The sequence below is a fragment of the Staurois parvus genome, unplaced genomic scaffold (genome assembly GCF_062004578.1).
Source record: "Staurois parvus isolate SC_StPar_1 unplaced genomic scaffold, SC_StPar_1.0 ptg000361l, whole genome shotgun sequence".
NCBI classification, from domain to species: domain Eukaryota; kingdom Metazoa; phylum Chordata; class Amphibia; order Anura; family Ranidae; genus Staurois; species Staurois parvus.
Window position 1 is genome coordinate 16,866,910 of NW_028318157.1, and position 16,872 is coordinate 16,883,781.

General features: G+C 41.7%; 1 protein-coding gene across 4 annotated transcripts in view; it reads left to right on the top strand.

The window, feature by feature from the left end:
* The window catches only part of MCF2 (MCF.2 cell line derived transforming sequence), a 176,730-nt gene that overhangs the window by 45,084 nt on the left and 114,774 nt on the right, over positions 1-16,872 (top strand). For 3 of the 4 annotated variants that reach the window (XR_016313873.1, XM_089684969.1, XM_089684970.1), the window contains exons 3-4: positions 4,732-4,846; positions 9,637-9,727. Coding sequence is in view for 3 of the 4 variants with exons in the window: in XM_089684969.1 (XP_089541095.1) it covers positions 4,732-4,846; positions 9,637-9,727 (206 nt within the window). In the remaining variant the exon portion in view is untranslated. Of the gene's footprint in view, positions 1-4,731; positions 4,847-9,636; positions 9,728-13,589; positions 13,880-16,872 lie in introns of those variants that run through there. The other variant, XM_089684971.1, reaches the window with a different exon arrangement.

Sequence of the window (16,872 nt, forward strand, 5' to 3'; positions counted from 1 at the left end):
TACCCTATTGTTATTGTCAGTGGGAGGAATATTACCCCAATCATTGAAGTAAATGGGAGGAATAATGATTCATCGTTGGTGTTAGTGGAAGAAGTAGTGCCCCTTCATTGGTGCCACTGGGAGGAAAATTGCCCCATTGTTGCTATCAGTGGGAAGAATAGTACTGAGTTGCTGTTAATCGGATGTCAATGGGATGAACGGTGCCGCATTTTTATTACAAGTGGGAGGAATAGTGCCCCTATCATTGGTGACAGTGGGAGGAATAGTGCCCCCTCATTGGTGTCAGTGGAAGGAATAGTGTCCCATTGTTGGTGTCAGTGGGAGGAATATTGCCCCATCATTGGTGTCAGTGGGAGGAATAGTGCCCCAAGGGTTGGATAAAGCAAATGGCCTCAAAGAAGAAGGAATGGGAGTTTCATATTATTAGCAAATGCAGAAAATCAGATAGGCCTTATCAGTGAGATAAGTTGATGAGCAGGAAGCAACCCCTGCTTGTGTAATGAGCAAATATAGCTGTCCACGTTGTGGGATTGGGGTGATTAAACTCAATAGTTGCGTTTACAGTGAGTTGCGCCAGTCCAAAGCTGTATTTTAGAGCATGGCAGCCCACTTTTATTCAATAAACAAAAGTTCACATGCACATCTTTTTCCCAAGCAGGGGTTTCTTCCACAGAAATATGTGCAAATGAAAATACAGAGCCACTTGACTCACTTGTTGGTAGCACTGCTGCTTCTCTCACCAGTCCCTGTGACTGTGTTGTCCAGCTCTCCTTGAACGCTTGGTTCTCTAGCCTTTAGTTGCAGTGCCCTGCTGCACGGCCCACCTCTGGCCTACGGATTGGGGTTCTCCTGACACACCAATAAGAGCCAAATTGACTCCTGGAACTGAGACCTGCTGTCTCCTGGCTTGGCACCTGTGACCCCTTGATGAGGCCCACTGTCTCTTGGCTTCTGGCTGGGTCACCTCTCACCCTTGGTTGGGACCTTCCATCTCATACACAGGGAGCGGTCTCCAAACTGACCACAGCACTGTGCTTTCCTCAGACCTGAGTATATAATGACCCTGCACACCTGTGCATGCAGACTGGTTGCAGGCATCTGGCAAAACCCGGACACAGGATTGAAAGTTTGATCCAGAATCACAAAATCCAGAGAAAGCCAAAAAGGCAACTTTCTCTGCTCAGAAACAGCAATCTAGAACTTCGCATTAACCCTAAATGTAAATCCTATGTTATATTTTTTCTATATTCTCCCAGTGAAAGAGCCTCCCCCTGTCACAGCGTGTACACGTATAATTACAAATACAAGCTATATATTATTATTTAATATTATACAGGATTTATATAGCGCCAACAGTTTGCTCAGCGCATTACATAATAGCGGGAGACAATACAGTAACGATACAGTTCAAAACAAGAGGGATTTGAGGGCCCTGCTCCTTGGAGCTTACAATCTAGAGGGGAGGGGTTAGTGGTACAAAAGGTAGTAACTGTGGGGGATGAAGTGGTTGAAAGAGTAGAAGATTCCAGTATTAGCTGAGGGCAGGATAGGCTTCTCTGAAGAAACAGGTTTTCAGAGATCACCTAAAAGTGAGCAGAGTAGGCAATAGTCTGATAGATTGGGGTAGAGAGTTCCAGAGGATGGGTGAAGCCCTGGAGAAGTCCTGGAGATGAGAATGGGAGGAGGAGACAAAAGGAGCTAGAGAGTAGGAGGTCTTGCGAAGAGCGGAGAGTACGGTTTGGGTGATATTTGGAGACAAGATTGGTGATGTAATTTGGGGCAGATACAGAATGGTTAGTAAGGTGGATGAGTCTGACAGCAGCATTCATGATAGACTGAAGAGGTAGGCCAATGAGGAGGGAGTTACAATAGTCAAGGCGAGATATAACAAGGGAGTGAATAAGTTGCTTAGTGGTTTCCGAGGTTAGGAACGGTCGTATCTTGGAGATGTTGTGAAGGTAAAGTCTACGAGATTTGGACAGTGATTGGATTTGGGGCTGAAAGGACAGATGGGAGTCTAGGATTACCCCTGTACCCTGGCGTGAGGGGAGCGACTGACGATTGTGTTATTGATCTTGATGGAGAAGTCAGCGCAGAGTTTGAGGAAGTGGAGCGACATCTATGCGATATGTTACTTTGTAGGCTAGTAATGCGAGTGGAGACTGAAGGGGTGAGCTGAGGGGTAGAAAGATAAATTTGTGTGTCATCAGCATAGAGATGGTAATTGAAGCCGTGGGAGCTTATCAATTTTCCAAGGGAGGAGGTGTAGATGGAGAAGATGAAGGGGTCCAAGGACAGAACCTTGAGGGACCCCTACGGAGAGTGGGAGTGAAGATATTAAAACGTTTTTCATAAAAAGAGCTGATCTAGGATGTGGAGCCTCTTTAAATCGGAATAGTGGGCAAAACTTTTTATTTTGTGCTTTTGCATAAAGAGGGAAGTGTTAGAATCTCTGTAGAGTTTTATTCCTCACTGTGACTATTTTCACCAAGACAGAAAGCAAAAGGGAAATCTAACGTGTCATGAAACAGGAATACATAGCAGAGTGTTACTTATATATCTTCTTTTCCGTGTACAAGAAGTGCATTTACTTTCTTTATTGAAAGCACAGTTTGAAAATAAAATAAAAACATTTTTAAAAATTTGCTGTGCACAGGACTTGAGAAAAGTGGAGACAGTCAAGTGCAGAGGAACAACTCATTGCCATGGGCCTCCCGCGTTTGTTTTATTTAAAAGCAGGAGACATTGATCTGGTATATAAACAATGTTTAGACTTTCCAGATCACTTTCTCCTGTGTTTAAAGTATTTAATATACCACTGGATGCACAGTTTTTATTTTTTTAAAGGGCTTATGCACGTGAACGCATTTGCAGATGTATGGACATAGGATAAAATACGCCTGTACTTGCAGCACTCTAAGTAAGGGCTTGTTCTTGCTAGCATTAGAAGTGGATCGTTCTACAGAGGGCGCTTGACAGGTTGTGAAGAGTGCTGCAAGGTGAATGGATAGCGCCTGCAGAGTGCAATGGGGAATATTTTTGCCACAGTCACAAAGCAAAATACAGTACAATACACCTCCATCCTCTGCAGCTCAAGGGGGAGTGGTTTGAGGTGTGGTAAAAATGCAGCCAACCACGTTTTTACTGTCCCCCAACTCCCCTTCCCAAACTGCAAGTGTAACCAAGCACTAATCCTGTCTATAAGAATGGATTACAAAATACGCTGTACATGGATATATGGTATGAAAACCACTATTTGCATCTATAGGTATATGGCATATTTTTATGAATGCGAAACTTGAAAATACACCCATATGTGTGTGCATGTAAACTCAAGCACAGGTGCTTACAAGTGCATAACTGCATACAGCGTAACGTATTTTGTAATTTTATTTTTATGGGCAGAATTTCGCAGCAACTAGGACTCCTGGGTGCCCCAATTACAGACGCATTTTAAGCTGTACAACCATATGCTTGCAAATACATCTGAGTGCATGAGACCTAGATTGCAGCTACACTAAAATGTACCCGAACGCATGTAAATGCACAGTGTGCATTATACTATTTCAAATCATTCCATGTTCCATGTTCAATTCCAATTATATGCATTTACAAAGGTCCTATAACTTCACATAACCACATGCCCGTGAATGAGGCTTTAAAGTGGACCTAGCATTAGGTATACTTTCCCTGCATGCTAAGTAATGATTAAGGTGTAACACATTCATATATTTAGTTCAGTTCTTCCTCTGTCTATGCCCTAATCTATTTTCCTTATCAGATCAGCTCCATCTTCCTTCAGGCATCATCCATGGTCAGGGTGTACTTTCTGGGCTGAGAAGCTTGCTTAGATATTGTCAACCTTGGTGCCTGTGCAGCTCCTGGCTATGTTCACAAGTGTTTGGTGCAGATTAGTTCCTGTTAGGTTCACACTGCTGCGACCTCAAAGTCTTGCAACTTGCTTGCATCTTCCTTTGTGATTTTTGTGATTTAACATTGCAGTCTGCGCCACTCAAGTTGCACTAAAGTCGCAGAAAAATACTGCAAGAACCTTTTTTTTTTTCTCACTGCTTTTTGAGTTGCATTGATTAAACCAGCACCCATTAAAATTAATGTGTTTTGACTTGTCATGCAATTTTATGTGCCGCAAGTTGCATAAGTCACAGCAGTGTGAACCGGGGTGTAGAGCTGTAAAAAACAGTTAGAATGTTGCAGTCTGATCATTGTGGGAGAGACTGGAGAAGTGCTTCATCCTGCCGGTAACAGACCGATCACAGCATCTCAGCATAGGTAACATCATATGACTCTGTACAGTTACTTGACTGGACCTCAGTGGACTGGACCTTGACTGGACCTCAGTGGACTGGACCTTGACTGGACCTCAGTGGACTGGACCTTGACTGGAACTCAGTGGACTAGACCTTGACTGGATCTCAGTGGCTTTTTAATAATAAAAGGTAGAGATTTTTTTTTTTTTAAATTACACTGTTATCGTATATTGTGAAATTAGCAGAATTTATCATGTGGAGTTGTACTGTATAGTTATTGAAAGGTCCACTTTAATATCAGCATATCAGACTTATCTCATCTCCTTGTCAGAAAAAATGCCTGATTAAAACTTTTGACTATACATGGAAATAATAGTTCTTTTTTTATCCTGTTTTTCACACTTTTCATTGGAATTTTGTTAAGTCACAATGTTGTATCAATTATGTTATATAATTCACATAGGTGGTCGGGGGAAGGATAACGGCTGGATCATCACATTTCCTGAAAACACCACGTTCAACGAAGTTCCCGAGGGCCTGCTAAAAACTGTTTTAACTTATCTGACCTCCATTCCAAGGTACAGATTGCAATACTTTAATAAGAGCTTTTAGGTTCAAATAGATCTTTATGTGTTTGGTTATAAGGCCCTTTTAGATTTGAGAGCGAGAAAAGTCAGCCGTCCAAATAATATTAGACTTGTAGAAGTAAATGTTTAGACTGTGCCTCCTGGTGAATTCTGTTAGTGCATGAAAGTGTCACTGAGCTTTAGATAACTGTGTGATATTACAGTAATAACAATACAGTAACATAAATTGCTTTTTTAGTACCTTCATATTAGACATATTTTAGAAAATATAGGAAGGGGAGTGGGGAGCACTAAGGAGACAACTCAATGTATCATCCAGCCACAATCATGGATTCATAAATAGGGAGGATAAGGATAAAAATAAAAATAAAACCATATAGATAAAAATTGCAGACTGATGAGTGTTCAACAATGTCCTATTATATAAATGTCCAACAGTACATGGTGATCTAGGTGAAGGTGACTCTCAAGGTAGAAAGCAGCCGGCTATCAAAGCGAGTTGTGGTTCAGTAGATCCTGGTATAGCAGCTGTGGAGGCTTTGCGGTTGTTTTCATCCCGGCCACACTTGTGGTCTCCAGGGCTCCAGGGGTAGCAGAGAGATGCAGGGAGGCTGACAGCTGATGACATCATGGGAACTGTAAGTATGCGTAAGGTACGCATTCAGAGCATGCGCACTCCTTCCTCAGGCCATGAATCGGCCTTCTTGAGTGGGGTATAAATGGGCAAGAGCTGCAGGTGTACTAAACAGCCCAGTAAGCCTGCACAGTTGCCACAATTCAACCAAAGAATATTAATATACACTCAAAGGGGTCATTCAACTTATTACTAAAATAATTGACATGCTATAGAAATTATGCTTATGTCTACAATACTTACAAGATGTTTTCTTACAAACAGATGTGTTCATATAAAAGACGGTTTCATAAAAAAGACCATAAGGGTCCTGTAAGGAATAAAACAAAGGGGAAGTCAAAATAATGCAAAAGAAGTAAATAATAAAATTCTATGCTCTGAACCCTATACAAAACCAAATGAATGCATAGGGACTCATAGGGATTCCATACTAAGTGGAGAAATGTAATGCATAGAGGATGGTGGGAATGCTAGTGGGGGTACTCGGGATATATTCATTAAAATGGGGCTCTACATTAATGATCATGGTCCTTAAAATAGAATTCCATGCTGAATAAAATGTATGGGAGGTCACTAAAATACTTATAGGGGTACTGAAAATATAATGGTGGTAATAGGACTGAACAATAATGATCATGGTGCTAGGAATGGATGAACATGCCTAATGTAATGCAGGAGGAGAGGGGGAGGGAACAGAATTGTACACGCTGACAGAAAGTACTATATGATAGTATTTAGTTCTAAATCTTCATTCAGGCCCCCCCCCGGGGCCATGGTGTCAAGGGTGTAAATCCAGAAGGTTTCCCTCTCGCAGAGACGCTTAAAGTGCTCCACTTGAGGGATATCCTTGGTGATGGATTCAATTGCTTATACTATGAGATGGACAGAAGATTGGGAGTAGAATTCAGAAAAATGTCTATGGAAACTGAGTTTTCTCTTGCCATCATTAACAGAACATCTGTGTGGTCTGTGTTAAATACACTATGTATACCAGTGGCGTCCCGAGGCAGGTGCGGGGGGTGCAGCCTGCACCTGGTGGCACTGACCGCACGGGGTGACACCGGACCGGAATTGTTGGCAGGATGGATCTGATCCATCCTGCGGGGATCGTCGGCTTTCTTTACAACTTACCTTTTCTTGGAGCGGGTCCGGTGTCACCCCGTATAGGTTGCATGCCGACGATCCCCGCAGGATGGATCGGATCTGCGGACTGTGGAGCATAATGGATCGGACTCCGATCCATTATGCTCAATTTGCAGATTTGAACCATTCTGCGGGGATCGTCGACATACAACCTATACGGGGTGACACCAGACCCGCTCCAAGAAAAGGTAAGTTGTAAAGAAAGCCGACGATCCCCACAGGATGGATCGGATCTGCGGATTGAGCATAATGGATCGGAGTCCAATCCATTATGCTGGGATTGTCGGAGGGGGTGTCACCAAGTGTTACCGCACCGGGTGACACCAACCCTAGGGATGCCTCTGATGTATGCCATATATTTGATCCTTATATTTAAAGTGATTTACAGTTTAGCCATTGTGCTAACGCACCACGAACTGTAGGTACATTTTTTAATCAGAGTGTCCTCAAGACCTACAATGATTTCAAGGGTTCCTTGATGTACAAAGTTTGAGAAAGGCTGCTCTTATGAAAGAAATTAGAATTCTGTGTACAACAATCCTATAGAGGTTCCTGCACTATACATGCTGTACTTACTGTACCTGCATAATCCACTGTATAACTGGAAAGTGCTCAGTCCCCATGTCTTCAGGCCCTATAACAATCACTTGGGCTGCTATGGATATAGTTACACCATTGAGATAAAGAGCGCTGTTTGTAAGATATGTACCTGATAATTGACTTTACTCTTAGCCTATGGTTGTGGAAAATACAAGGATGATGTAGAGCAGCCTTTTTTGACCAGGTTGCCCAGGCCCTCTGTGATGCGTTTAGGTTTCTGCAGGGGTGCCTTGGAAAAATGCCTATAAATTACCCAAAAATTGTCTTTTAGTTACATAAAGTCACAGGTTTTCATTGTGCACCATTACAACCTTTCAGCCACTGGTATACTAACAACCAATGATGTCAGCAGTTGACAAGGAGGACATCAGGTGCCTGCACAGCATCCATGTTTGTCCCTCTCCATCAGCACTGGGGTCACATTAGCTGAGTGAGGGAAAGAAACTGAGAGAGAAGATAAATATTGGAATACTAATCAGTGCCAGTGTGCAAAGGTGTATTTTCTTTGGAATAAGAAATCACCTGTAGCGTTGGATGTCCTAGGTGTGTAAATAATGCTGCATTATGTAAAACTATTAGTTCAATTTTCTTACAATTTTAGAATGGTGTGCCTTGAGTTGGTGCAGAATTTTACTGAAAAAAGGTTGAGAAACACTGATGTAAAGAGTTTAGTGCCTTCTTGCAACCCAGCAGTTCACTACACATTGGATAAGTGATGGGTTCTAGTTGATTGCTGCATTTTGCTACTTTATTGAATGAATCTAAATATATTCTTTTATATCAGGCTGCTTTGAAGTAAATTGTAGGGATGAGTGAAGTTATCATGCCAGACACACTAAATGACTGCCAAGGGAAGTAAATAAAAATCTGTGCATGAGTTGAATGAGTACTTATATCAAAGTGCTTGTTTTAGCTGGTCAGTAAGCACATGTTCTCATATTTTCCATGTCTGATATAGGTTCAATTACTTATTTAGTGCATATTTTCAGAGGTCAGGTCTATTTTTTTAAGACACTAAACTCTGCCTGTGGTGTATCAGAGCTATACAAAAACCTAAGATGAGTTTTTTAGATCGTGAATGCAAAATTGTGCGGCCTGAAAGGTTTTGCTATTGTCTACAGAGCTATTCAGATATGTTGGAAATTCTCTGCAGCCAAGGCAGTTAGTTGGGTGTTTTACATCACAGAGAGGCGAACAAATCTTTAAAGTGGATCTAAACTAAGTGGCTAAAGGCAGTATAAATGTACTTATTTATAAAAAGCAGGTGCCATAGTGTTGTGGTTCAGGGTCAAGGAGACCTTAAGACAGCATGTATAAGGATAACTGGAGTTTTAAATCTAATTGGACTATCTGACCCCCCCCCCCCCATCTTCCATACTTAAATGCTGCAACAGACCTCAGATCAGTGATTGGCCTTCTGCCATGCCAGCTTTTGTGGCTCTTACAGCCCCTCTACTAAGCTGAATGACTGTGTTGTACTGTGCATGTGTGTTTTCTGCCCAGACCCTAATGGAGAACCTGTCTTGCAAACCTTAAAGTAGCTGGCATAGGCTGCAGTGTGGAGAAAGCTGTATGCTGAGGTCTGTTGTGGGTTTTCAGACATGGAGGGTAAGGGAGGAGGGGGGGGGGGGGTTGTTAACCCTATTCATTTTAAAGCCATAGTTGTTCTTTAATTCTGCCACTGCTACAGTGCCTTGAAAAATATTCATACCCCTTGAAAGTTTCTGCATTTTGTCATATTGCAACCAAAAACATAAATGTATTTTATTGGAATTTTATGTGATAGACCAACATAAAGTGGCAAATAATTGTGAAGTGGAAGGAAAATGATAAATGGTTTTCAAAATGTTTTACAAGTAAATACCTGAAAGGTGTGGTGTGCATTTGTAATCAGCCCCCTGAAAACTTTGTAGAACCACCTATCACTGCAATTACAGCTGCAAGTCTTTTTGGGTATGTCTCTACCAGCTTTGCACATCTAGAGAGTGACATTTTTGCCCATTCTTCTTTGCAAAATAGCTCAAGCTCCATCGTTGGTAATAATGTGAGGAATAGTGCCCCATTATTGGTGTTAGTGGGAGGCTCAAGGGCCAGATAAAGGCAAGCAAAGGGCCATATCTGACCCCAGGGTCACAGTTTGGAGTCCACTGGTTTAAATAAAAATAGCCAGATGTAAAATCTCCTAATCATTCGTTGTGGTGGATATGTGTCTGTCAATGACAGGTCTTACCAACCTATACAAGAGATAAAAGTCCTCTGTGGTCAAAGCTTCTCTAGTTTGTTGAACAATAACAGAAACCTTGTTTTTGTCTATAATTTATGTAATCTGGAATAATTAATTTTAGCATTTGTTAATTAGTAATTAACTGTAACAGTTGTCAAACATGTTCTCTTGTATTTTTAGTAAACATGAGAATGATGTAAAATTCATAATCGTATTGGACAGAAGAATGGATACATGGACGTCTGTAAAACTGACTCTCCAGAAATTAGCTGTAAGTCACAAACATAATAATAATTTCATACATTGTTGTCATACGTCACAATGCAATTATCAGAGGTGCAGTATCTAGGAAAGGATTGCTTGGAGGACATTTATACATAATCACAGTTTACTATATTTACACCTTGTCAAGGTAAACTTTAATAAACATTCGATTTTTGTAAAAGGGTATGTACTCTAACAGAGCTGAGAGATGCTACACAAGTATGGTCGGTGAATTGTTTGGGAAAGTTTTAAGGGTGTGCATACCCTTTCTCTTTTTTCCAAAGCATTCATTTGATCAGTATTCCCTTGCAATCTAAATACTCACAAAATGTTCACTGTGATGGACTGATGTAAATGAAGTGCCATTTAAGATATTGATATTTCATGATGCATTTGTTGCACTTTTTTTTTTTTATTTTGTGATCAGTTGTAAGCATTTCATTTTATTTGTTAAATGATTTATGTTGTAATACTAAAACATTCTACAGTGCTTTTTAGATGGTTCATACACATCAGTCCCTGCCCCAGAGGAGTTCACAATCTGAACTCACAGTGTGGGTAAGTTGGGTGTAAGCCAACTACCAGTATGTTTTTAAAGTTTGGGAAGATATCCAATGAAGGAAAATCACACCTATGTGAATGCTGACTATAACGCCACAGACTGTGCTGCCCAACCTGCCCAATTTCTGCTGTCCAACACAAGACAGAAGCTCTGAAAGTGTTGAATATTTATAATGCTCATACCCTCAAAGCCCACCACGCCAATCCACTGTGTAATCACCTTTCCACTTGGTTGCTTTGCTTTGAAATTTGATGCAAGCATGGGTTCTTTAACGGATGGAACTACAACCAAACATGCTATTGATATACATGTATTTACACTGCTATTCCAAAATATATGGAATTCCAATCTTAATATTCTGAGTCACCCGTCTCCTGTGTCACATCCCACCTGTTTTCTTATTGAGCTATGAAAGATTTCTATCCTCTCCTTCTATGTGAACAAATCCATACTTCTGCCTTCAGGGCCACAAACAGGTTAGATTGACCATAGCGCCTAATCAGGAATCATACACATGGACCTATGTGTTCACAGATGCAGCAAGACAATGGGGCTTAGCTGTGTTGTTATGTGTAAATCATTCATCATTGCAGGGAACATAGAGTTAATGTGCACATGACAATGCATGTCAACAGATACTGTGACATACCTATATGCAGTCCCTGTCCTCTGAGATGTGCTGTACTACTAATTGTGCACGTGTGTGCGCGCGTTTACCAACCTGCAGTTATCACGTCAGTGCATCATAACCACTGAAGCAGATCTTTACTAAAATGATAAAATAGTATTAAACCCCCACGGTTTTACTTTAACATATCGAGCATAAAAAAATAAACCTTCCCCAGTGAGCTGTTTGTTAAAATTCTTACCCCGGCTCTTGTACTTTACAACTTTCAAGGCTGCTGACTCCTGGTCTCTCAGTGTTGCTTCCCCCGAATTTCTAGTCTTCACTGTGAAGAGTTAAAGTGGTTCTATAAAGGCAGAAGGTTTTTTTTTTTACCTTAAAGTAGCACTACACTGAATCTGAGCACCAAAAACTAAAAATGCTATTTAACTGATTTTTAATATTTGAAACAAACTCCCCCATCCATTCATGTCTTCATGATTTATTTTGCTGAGAAATCACTTTGAAAAACACCCCCTAGCATTTCTGGCAGTGGCCAAACCTAAGTAAGGGCAGATGATTCTTGTAGCATTTACTTCCTGGAATCCATCTACCCTTAGCTCAGGCATGTAGGCAAGAGGGTGTGCTTAGCTAAGAAAACTCCTCCTCCCCTCCTGAAGACTCTTGGGATGATTGACATAATTTGCCTAGGCATGAAAACTAGGAAGTAACTGAAGAACTGTAAAAAAAATGTAAAACAAATAAATATGATATACTTTCTTATATATTTACTAATGCTAGTAGCATAAGGATTAAAAATAGTCAATGTTGATTGAAAGAGTGAAGATCCAATTTATTGCATTTTCTGCATTAAGGTACAAAAAAAAACTTTCTAAATGCAGCCCTACCCCACCCCACCCTTGATCCAGCACTATGCATAAGAGCAGTGGCTCTCTCCACTCAGTCTCTCTTCACTGTACAGAGAGGCAGCAGCGGGAATCAATGGCTTCTTCTGCAGTTGATCACAGCCAGTGAGGGAAGAGGGGGTGGGGAGGCGGAGCCAAGTCATGCTGTGTGCTTCTAAGGACACACGGGGCTTGCCTAGGGATCAAGCATGCATGCGTGCCCTCAAAGGATCAGGGCTTCTTTATGCCCATTGCACAGAGCAGGTAAGTATGACATATTTGTTACCATTTTTTTTGTTTTGTTTATACTTTTGGTTTACAATTGCTTTAACAATAGAGCAGTCTGGGGTCAGTCTGGAAGTATGGAGAAGAGAGAAGGAGGGAGTATGGGAGTGCTGGGCCATCCTAGGTTATGGGGCTGTGTATATTTAAAATTTTGTCACATTTTCAGTCAGATTTGAGAAAACCTAGCTATATGTTTGTTGTATGTCTTCACTCATACAGTAAAACTAAACAATGTTTTTTTTAATATTTATTAACTTTTTAGATGTTTCTTGTGAGAAGGTGTCATGGCTGACTGCAAGCATTTCTCAACAAGTTCAATGTGCTCAGTCCCAATAGAAAGACTTATGTGTAGTGTACACACTAAAAGTTTATTGTGAGCTATTGTGTTCTGACAGGGGGACCGCCATTGGCTGTGAGCGCTGATCGGAAGCCGGTTGGCTGCTAGTTGTCCAGTATGCCCATTCAACGGAAGCTGGGCCTTAGGCCAGCTTCTTTTTGACAGACTACTGTACACACTGGCCGAATGTTGGCCGGTTTCTGTTGAATTGGCCAATACCAGCCAATATTTGGCCATTGTGTACCAGCCTTTAGGAAAAGGGTGGGTATCCTCTCATTAACATACAGCAGAGCATGTAAACATTTAACCCTTTGTTAGGACAGATGGTGTTCAAATATAGTTTACAACTGGTAATGAGATCTGCTAGCACAGGCTTACTGGGATAGGTAAATAAATAATAATTAAAGGGCTGAAATGTCTTTTTAGGAAAAAAAGCTTTCCTCTAATCATCATCCCCACTGAAGGGTAGGATGATCAGACTGGCTGAACAGAGATCCCATGATATGCTTCTGAACGCCATATGTATGTAAACACGCATAAATGTGTGTACATATACCACATAGACTTTTTTTCTACCAACTTCTGGCAGCATATATTCATATGCCCATGTGAATGTAGCCTAACAGTGATCATAGACAACCAGAGCTGTCCTGAGACTGATGGGATGTGATGACAGCGTCTGCTTGACCTAAACTGTGCAGTGTCATCACTGTGATCTTTCATCTCAATACGGTCAATGGATGGATTGTAGTGACAGGTGTATTGCGTTTTGAATGATTTTTCACAAAGATTTTTCTACTTCTCAGAAAATGTATGTAGAAACAAAGAGCTTGTCATTGGTTTCTAGTTCAACCCTCGCGCAGCCTAATCGTCACAAAATTTGTTTTATTGGGCAGTATATGGCCATACTTATACTTCTACAGTCTCATAATATATGTCTTCTATAATCAATGATTTTATGAATACTTTTCTAAAACGTGTTTCCTAATGTTATTTTATTTACTATAAATTAGTAATTTAATATAATATTCTTCATGCACTGTATAGCTATCCCCCAGTGAATGACAGCTGGCAGAGCGAAGGTTAATTTCCTTGTCACATGCAGTCTTGGAAGAGCCAGGTGTGCATGTCTGGGCTGTGTGCGCAGAAGATGCTGCTGTGAGCCAGTGAACGCGTGTCTGCCGGAGATTACCATTAACATTGGCGAATCAATGCAGGGCTCGATGTGTCCGTAGTTTGCTAGTACTGTAGCTGCTGCTTTTTCGCAGTGCTGTGGTAATGGAAACGGCTGCAGCAGCACTGCTTCAGCTCACTAGCCACTTGGCAGTTTTTAAACACCAGCATCCAGATCGTATGTCACCCATGAAACCCTGACAATTACAAGAGGAAGATTATTACTGCTGCTTAAACAAGCCATGGCAGAAGGAAATCCCCCACGAGGAATGATGAGATTCCGAAGGAATGCGGTAAGGGTTCTCTCTGCCTGCAATCTCTAGAGCACATCCCAAGTTCAAATCCTTCCATACTGCAGCAGGGAGCATGTACAGAGCTCTAGCACAAACTGCTGATGGACCGGACACATACATAATGCAGATTATACTCTGCAAATAGGAAGCCAAGTTTGTTCTGCCAGTAAAGATTCACATCACTTCCACACGCTCATTGCAGACCAGAGCTGCGTCTACTTGTGCCAGTGATGCTCATGTCTGTCCTTCTGGGCTGCTCCACATCTATTTATATTTGGCCTATTTTTTAGATCAAGGCTTTAAAATCCTGCCTCCAGTTATTGTTATGTATAGCTCATGAATGAATTGCATGATATAAATTTCCATCACTTCTGTTTGCAAAAGTTAACACACTATACTAGATGATTGTGTCAAGAAGTTTACCCAGCGGTCGTTCCTATAAAGTTTGTTATTATATAGGGTCATACAAGGACAAATCATTTAGGAATTGTGGATGAAAGTGGAGCAAGAAGCTTACTCTCTAGTATACTCGGTATAGAACTGTTCACAAACAGACATGTTTCTAAAGATTTGGTATTCTTGCAGTATATACAGTACATAATTGCATTAGCCATTTCTGTAAAGGCAAAATAGGTATTCAAATGTTGTTTCCTGTAGAAGGCCAATTAGTTTGCAGCCCGGTATCTGATACCCTTGAAAAATGTGTCTTGTGTCCATACTTTCTACTACTAGTTTTATACTGATTGACAGCACAGTGAATAGTGTAAAAAGATTGAATTGCAATCATACAGCTGAGGTTTCTATTTGGTTCAGACCTCTGCACACAGACATAGGAATAGAATTCTCCAAGTTTCCTGCCCTCTTTAGACCAGGAGTTGTAGTTCAATAAAAATATTCTGGAGTTCTTCTTTAATGGACTTTAGAGGTAATTTAGATAGTAAAAAAAAAAGTCTAACATTTCTCACATTTTTCGGTTGTCTCTAGAACAGGAATAGAGGGGAAACATAGTTCTGGTGACTCTGGTTTTGGGTATGGAAGGGTGAAGTGAAGGGACATCTCCCTAGTGGGATACCAATGGCAAAATAATCCCCCTTACTCAAAATTAAAAAAAAAAAGTTTGCCTTTAGCTCAAATTTAAATGAGAAGTATGGCCAAAGTATGTTTGCATGTGGTCACAGGAATGCACATACTTGTGCTCTCTTCTGACTCAGAATTAGCCCACTGCAGGCTAAAGTCCACTGTTGACTGATGTACTTGGACAATAATGTTGGGATCAACACAGATGCCTGACTGGCAGCTGGCTCAACCACTCAGCATGCTGTGAGTCTGAATCAGCTTTTCCCGCCTCTTCAACAGCCTGGCACTCCAGTGAGTGCTGGAGGGGCAGAGCAGAGAGCTGGAGACAGCAGTAGATATATATGAAAGAGAAAAAGTCCTACATATATTAAGGTTCAAAAAAGCATATACGCCGCTTTTCTGGTGGTATGGCCCTTAAAAAAAAGCCTGCGCAAGATCTAAAAAACCCTGCTGTCAGTTTCAGTAGCTTTACCGAAACACTCATCTGATTCAGATTCTTAAAGTGGAACTGAAGTCCTGCAGTAAAAAACTGCAAGCTGGCAGCTGTAAGTACTGGGACTTAGTTCCACTTTCACAAAGTTGAAAAGCTAGCAAATTTAAAAACAATTATCTCCAGTTTGTGGTCATGAACCTGGAAGTAATTAAGACCAACTGTAAGTTGCCATGCAGAAACAGGCAGGTGTAGCAGGGCGGTATGGTTGCTGTTGCTACCTCCTCCCATCCCTACCTGTCACTGGTTGATAAGGATGCTGCCAGCTTTATGGTCGAAAGCCTCCCAGGATAGCATAGTCTTGCTTCTTTTCATACTCCTTAAAATAGATTGTCCCTTAGCTGCCTGACACAATGTTTGTATGTTTGTAATAAGAGAAGTTCTTACAACCCCTTAAGATAGTGGTGGTGAACTTTCATGATCTACTGGGCCTCAAGTGCAGTCTCTGAAATCGCCAAAGGGCCACGCATAATATTCAGTGAAAGTAATGTTACAGAAATCTGTCAAAGAATGCAGACATGCTACAAGAGGTGGTCAGAGACTGTAGACCAGGGGTGTCAAACTCAATTTCATGGTGGGCCGCATCAGCATTATTGTTGCCCTCAAAGGGCTGGTTGTATCTGTAAGACTAGATGTCCAGAGCACCCCCCCCATTTCCAAGGTCAAGAGTTCCCCACCCTCCCTTACATCACAGTGCACTCTTATTACCTTGTGCTGCTGCCAGGAAGAAGCTGGAGGAGGAGCTGGGAAACAGAAAGTGCAGGGTCTGGAGGAGGACCAAAGGAGGGCTGGAGTGAACTGCTGAAGTCTGCAGGGGAGGTGGAGACAATGGGTGCTGCGGCTGCACAGGATGTGAAGGATTTGTAGGAGGAGTTCTGTCCTCTCTGCTGCCAATTGCTGAGACCAAGGGTGGGGGGGTGGCAGAAATGAGCCTCACTGTGGCTGCATGGAGAAGAGCAGGATCTGGCAGAGGAGATCTGTCCTCCTCTCTTCTGTTGACTGCTGAGACAAGGTGGAGACGACTGCCACAGCTGCAGGAGAGCTGAGGGCCACATGAAATGGCTTGGAGGGCCGGATTTGGCCCTCTGGCTTTGTGTTTGACAACTGTGCTGTAGACATTTGTCAGGAGAAAGTCAGACACTGCAAACAGGCTATAGGAGTAGTTGACACATTACATGAAACTACAGGAGATCATTACTAATAGAGACCCTTAACAATTATCCTGCATTCCCCTTAAAATTTACTTGTGCCACATTTGACGTTCCTCTCAACAAGATCCACGTGTTAAACACAAGGCCCATGGCCTGAATCTAGCCCACCAGTCCATTTCATGTGGCCCTCGCACCTCTCCTGCAGTTGGCAGCAGAGAGGACAGAACACCTTCTACAGATCCTGCACCACTCTATGCTGCAGCAGTACCCCCTTA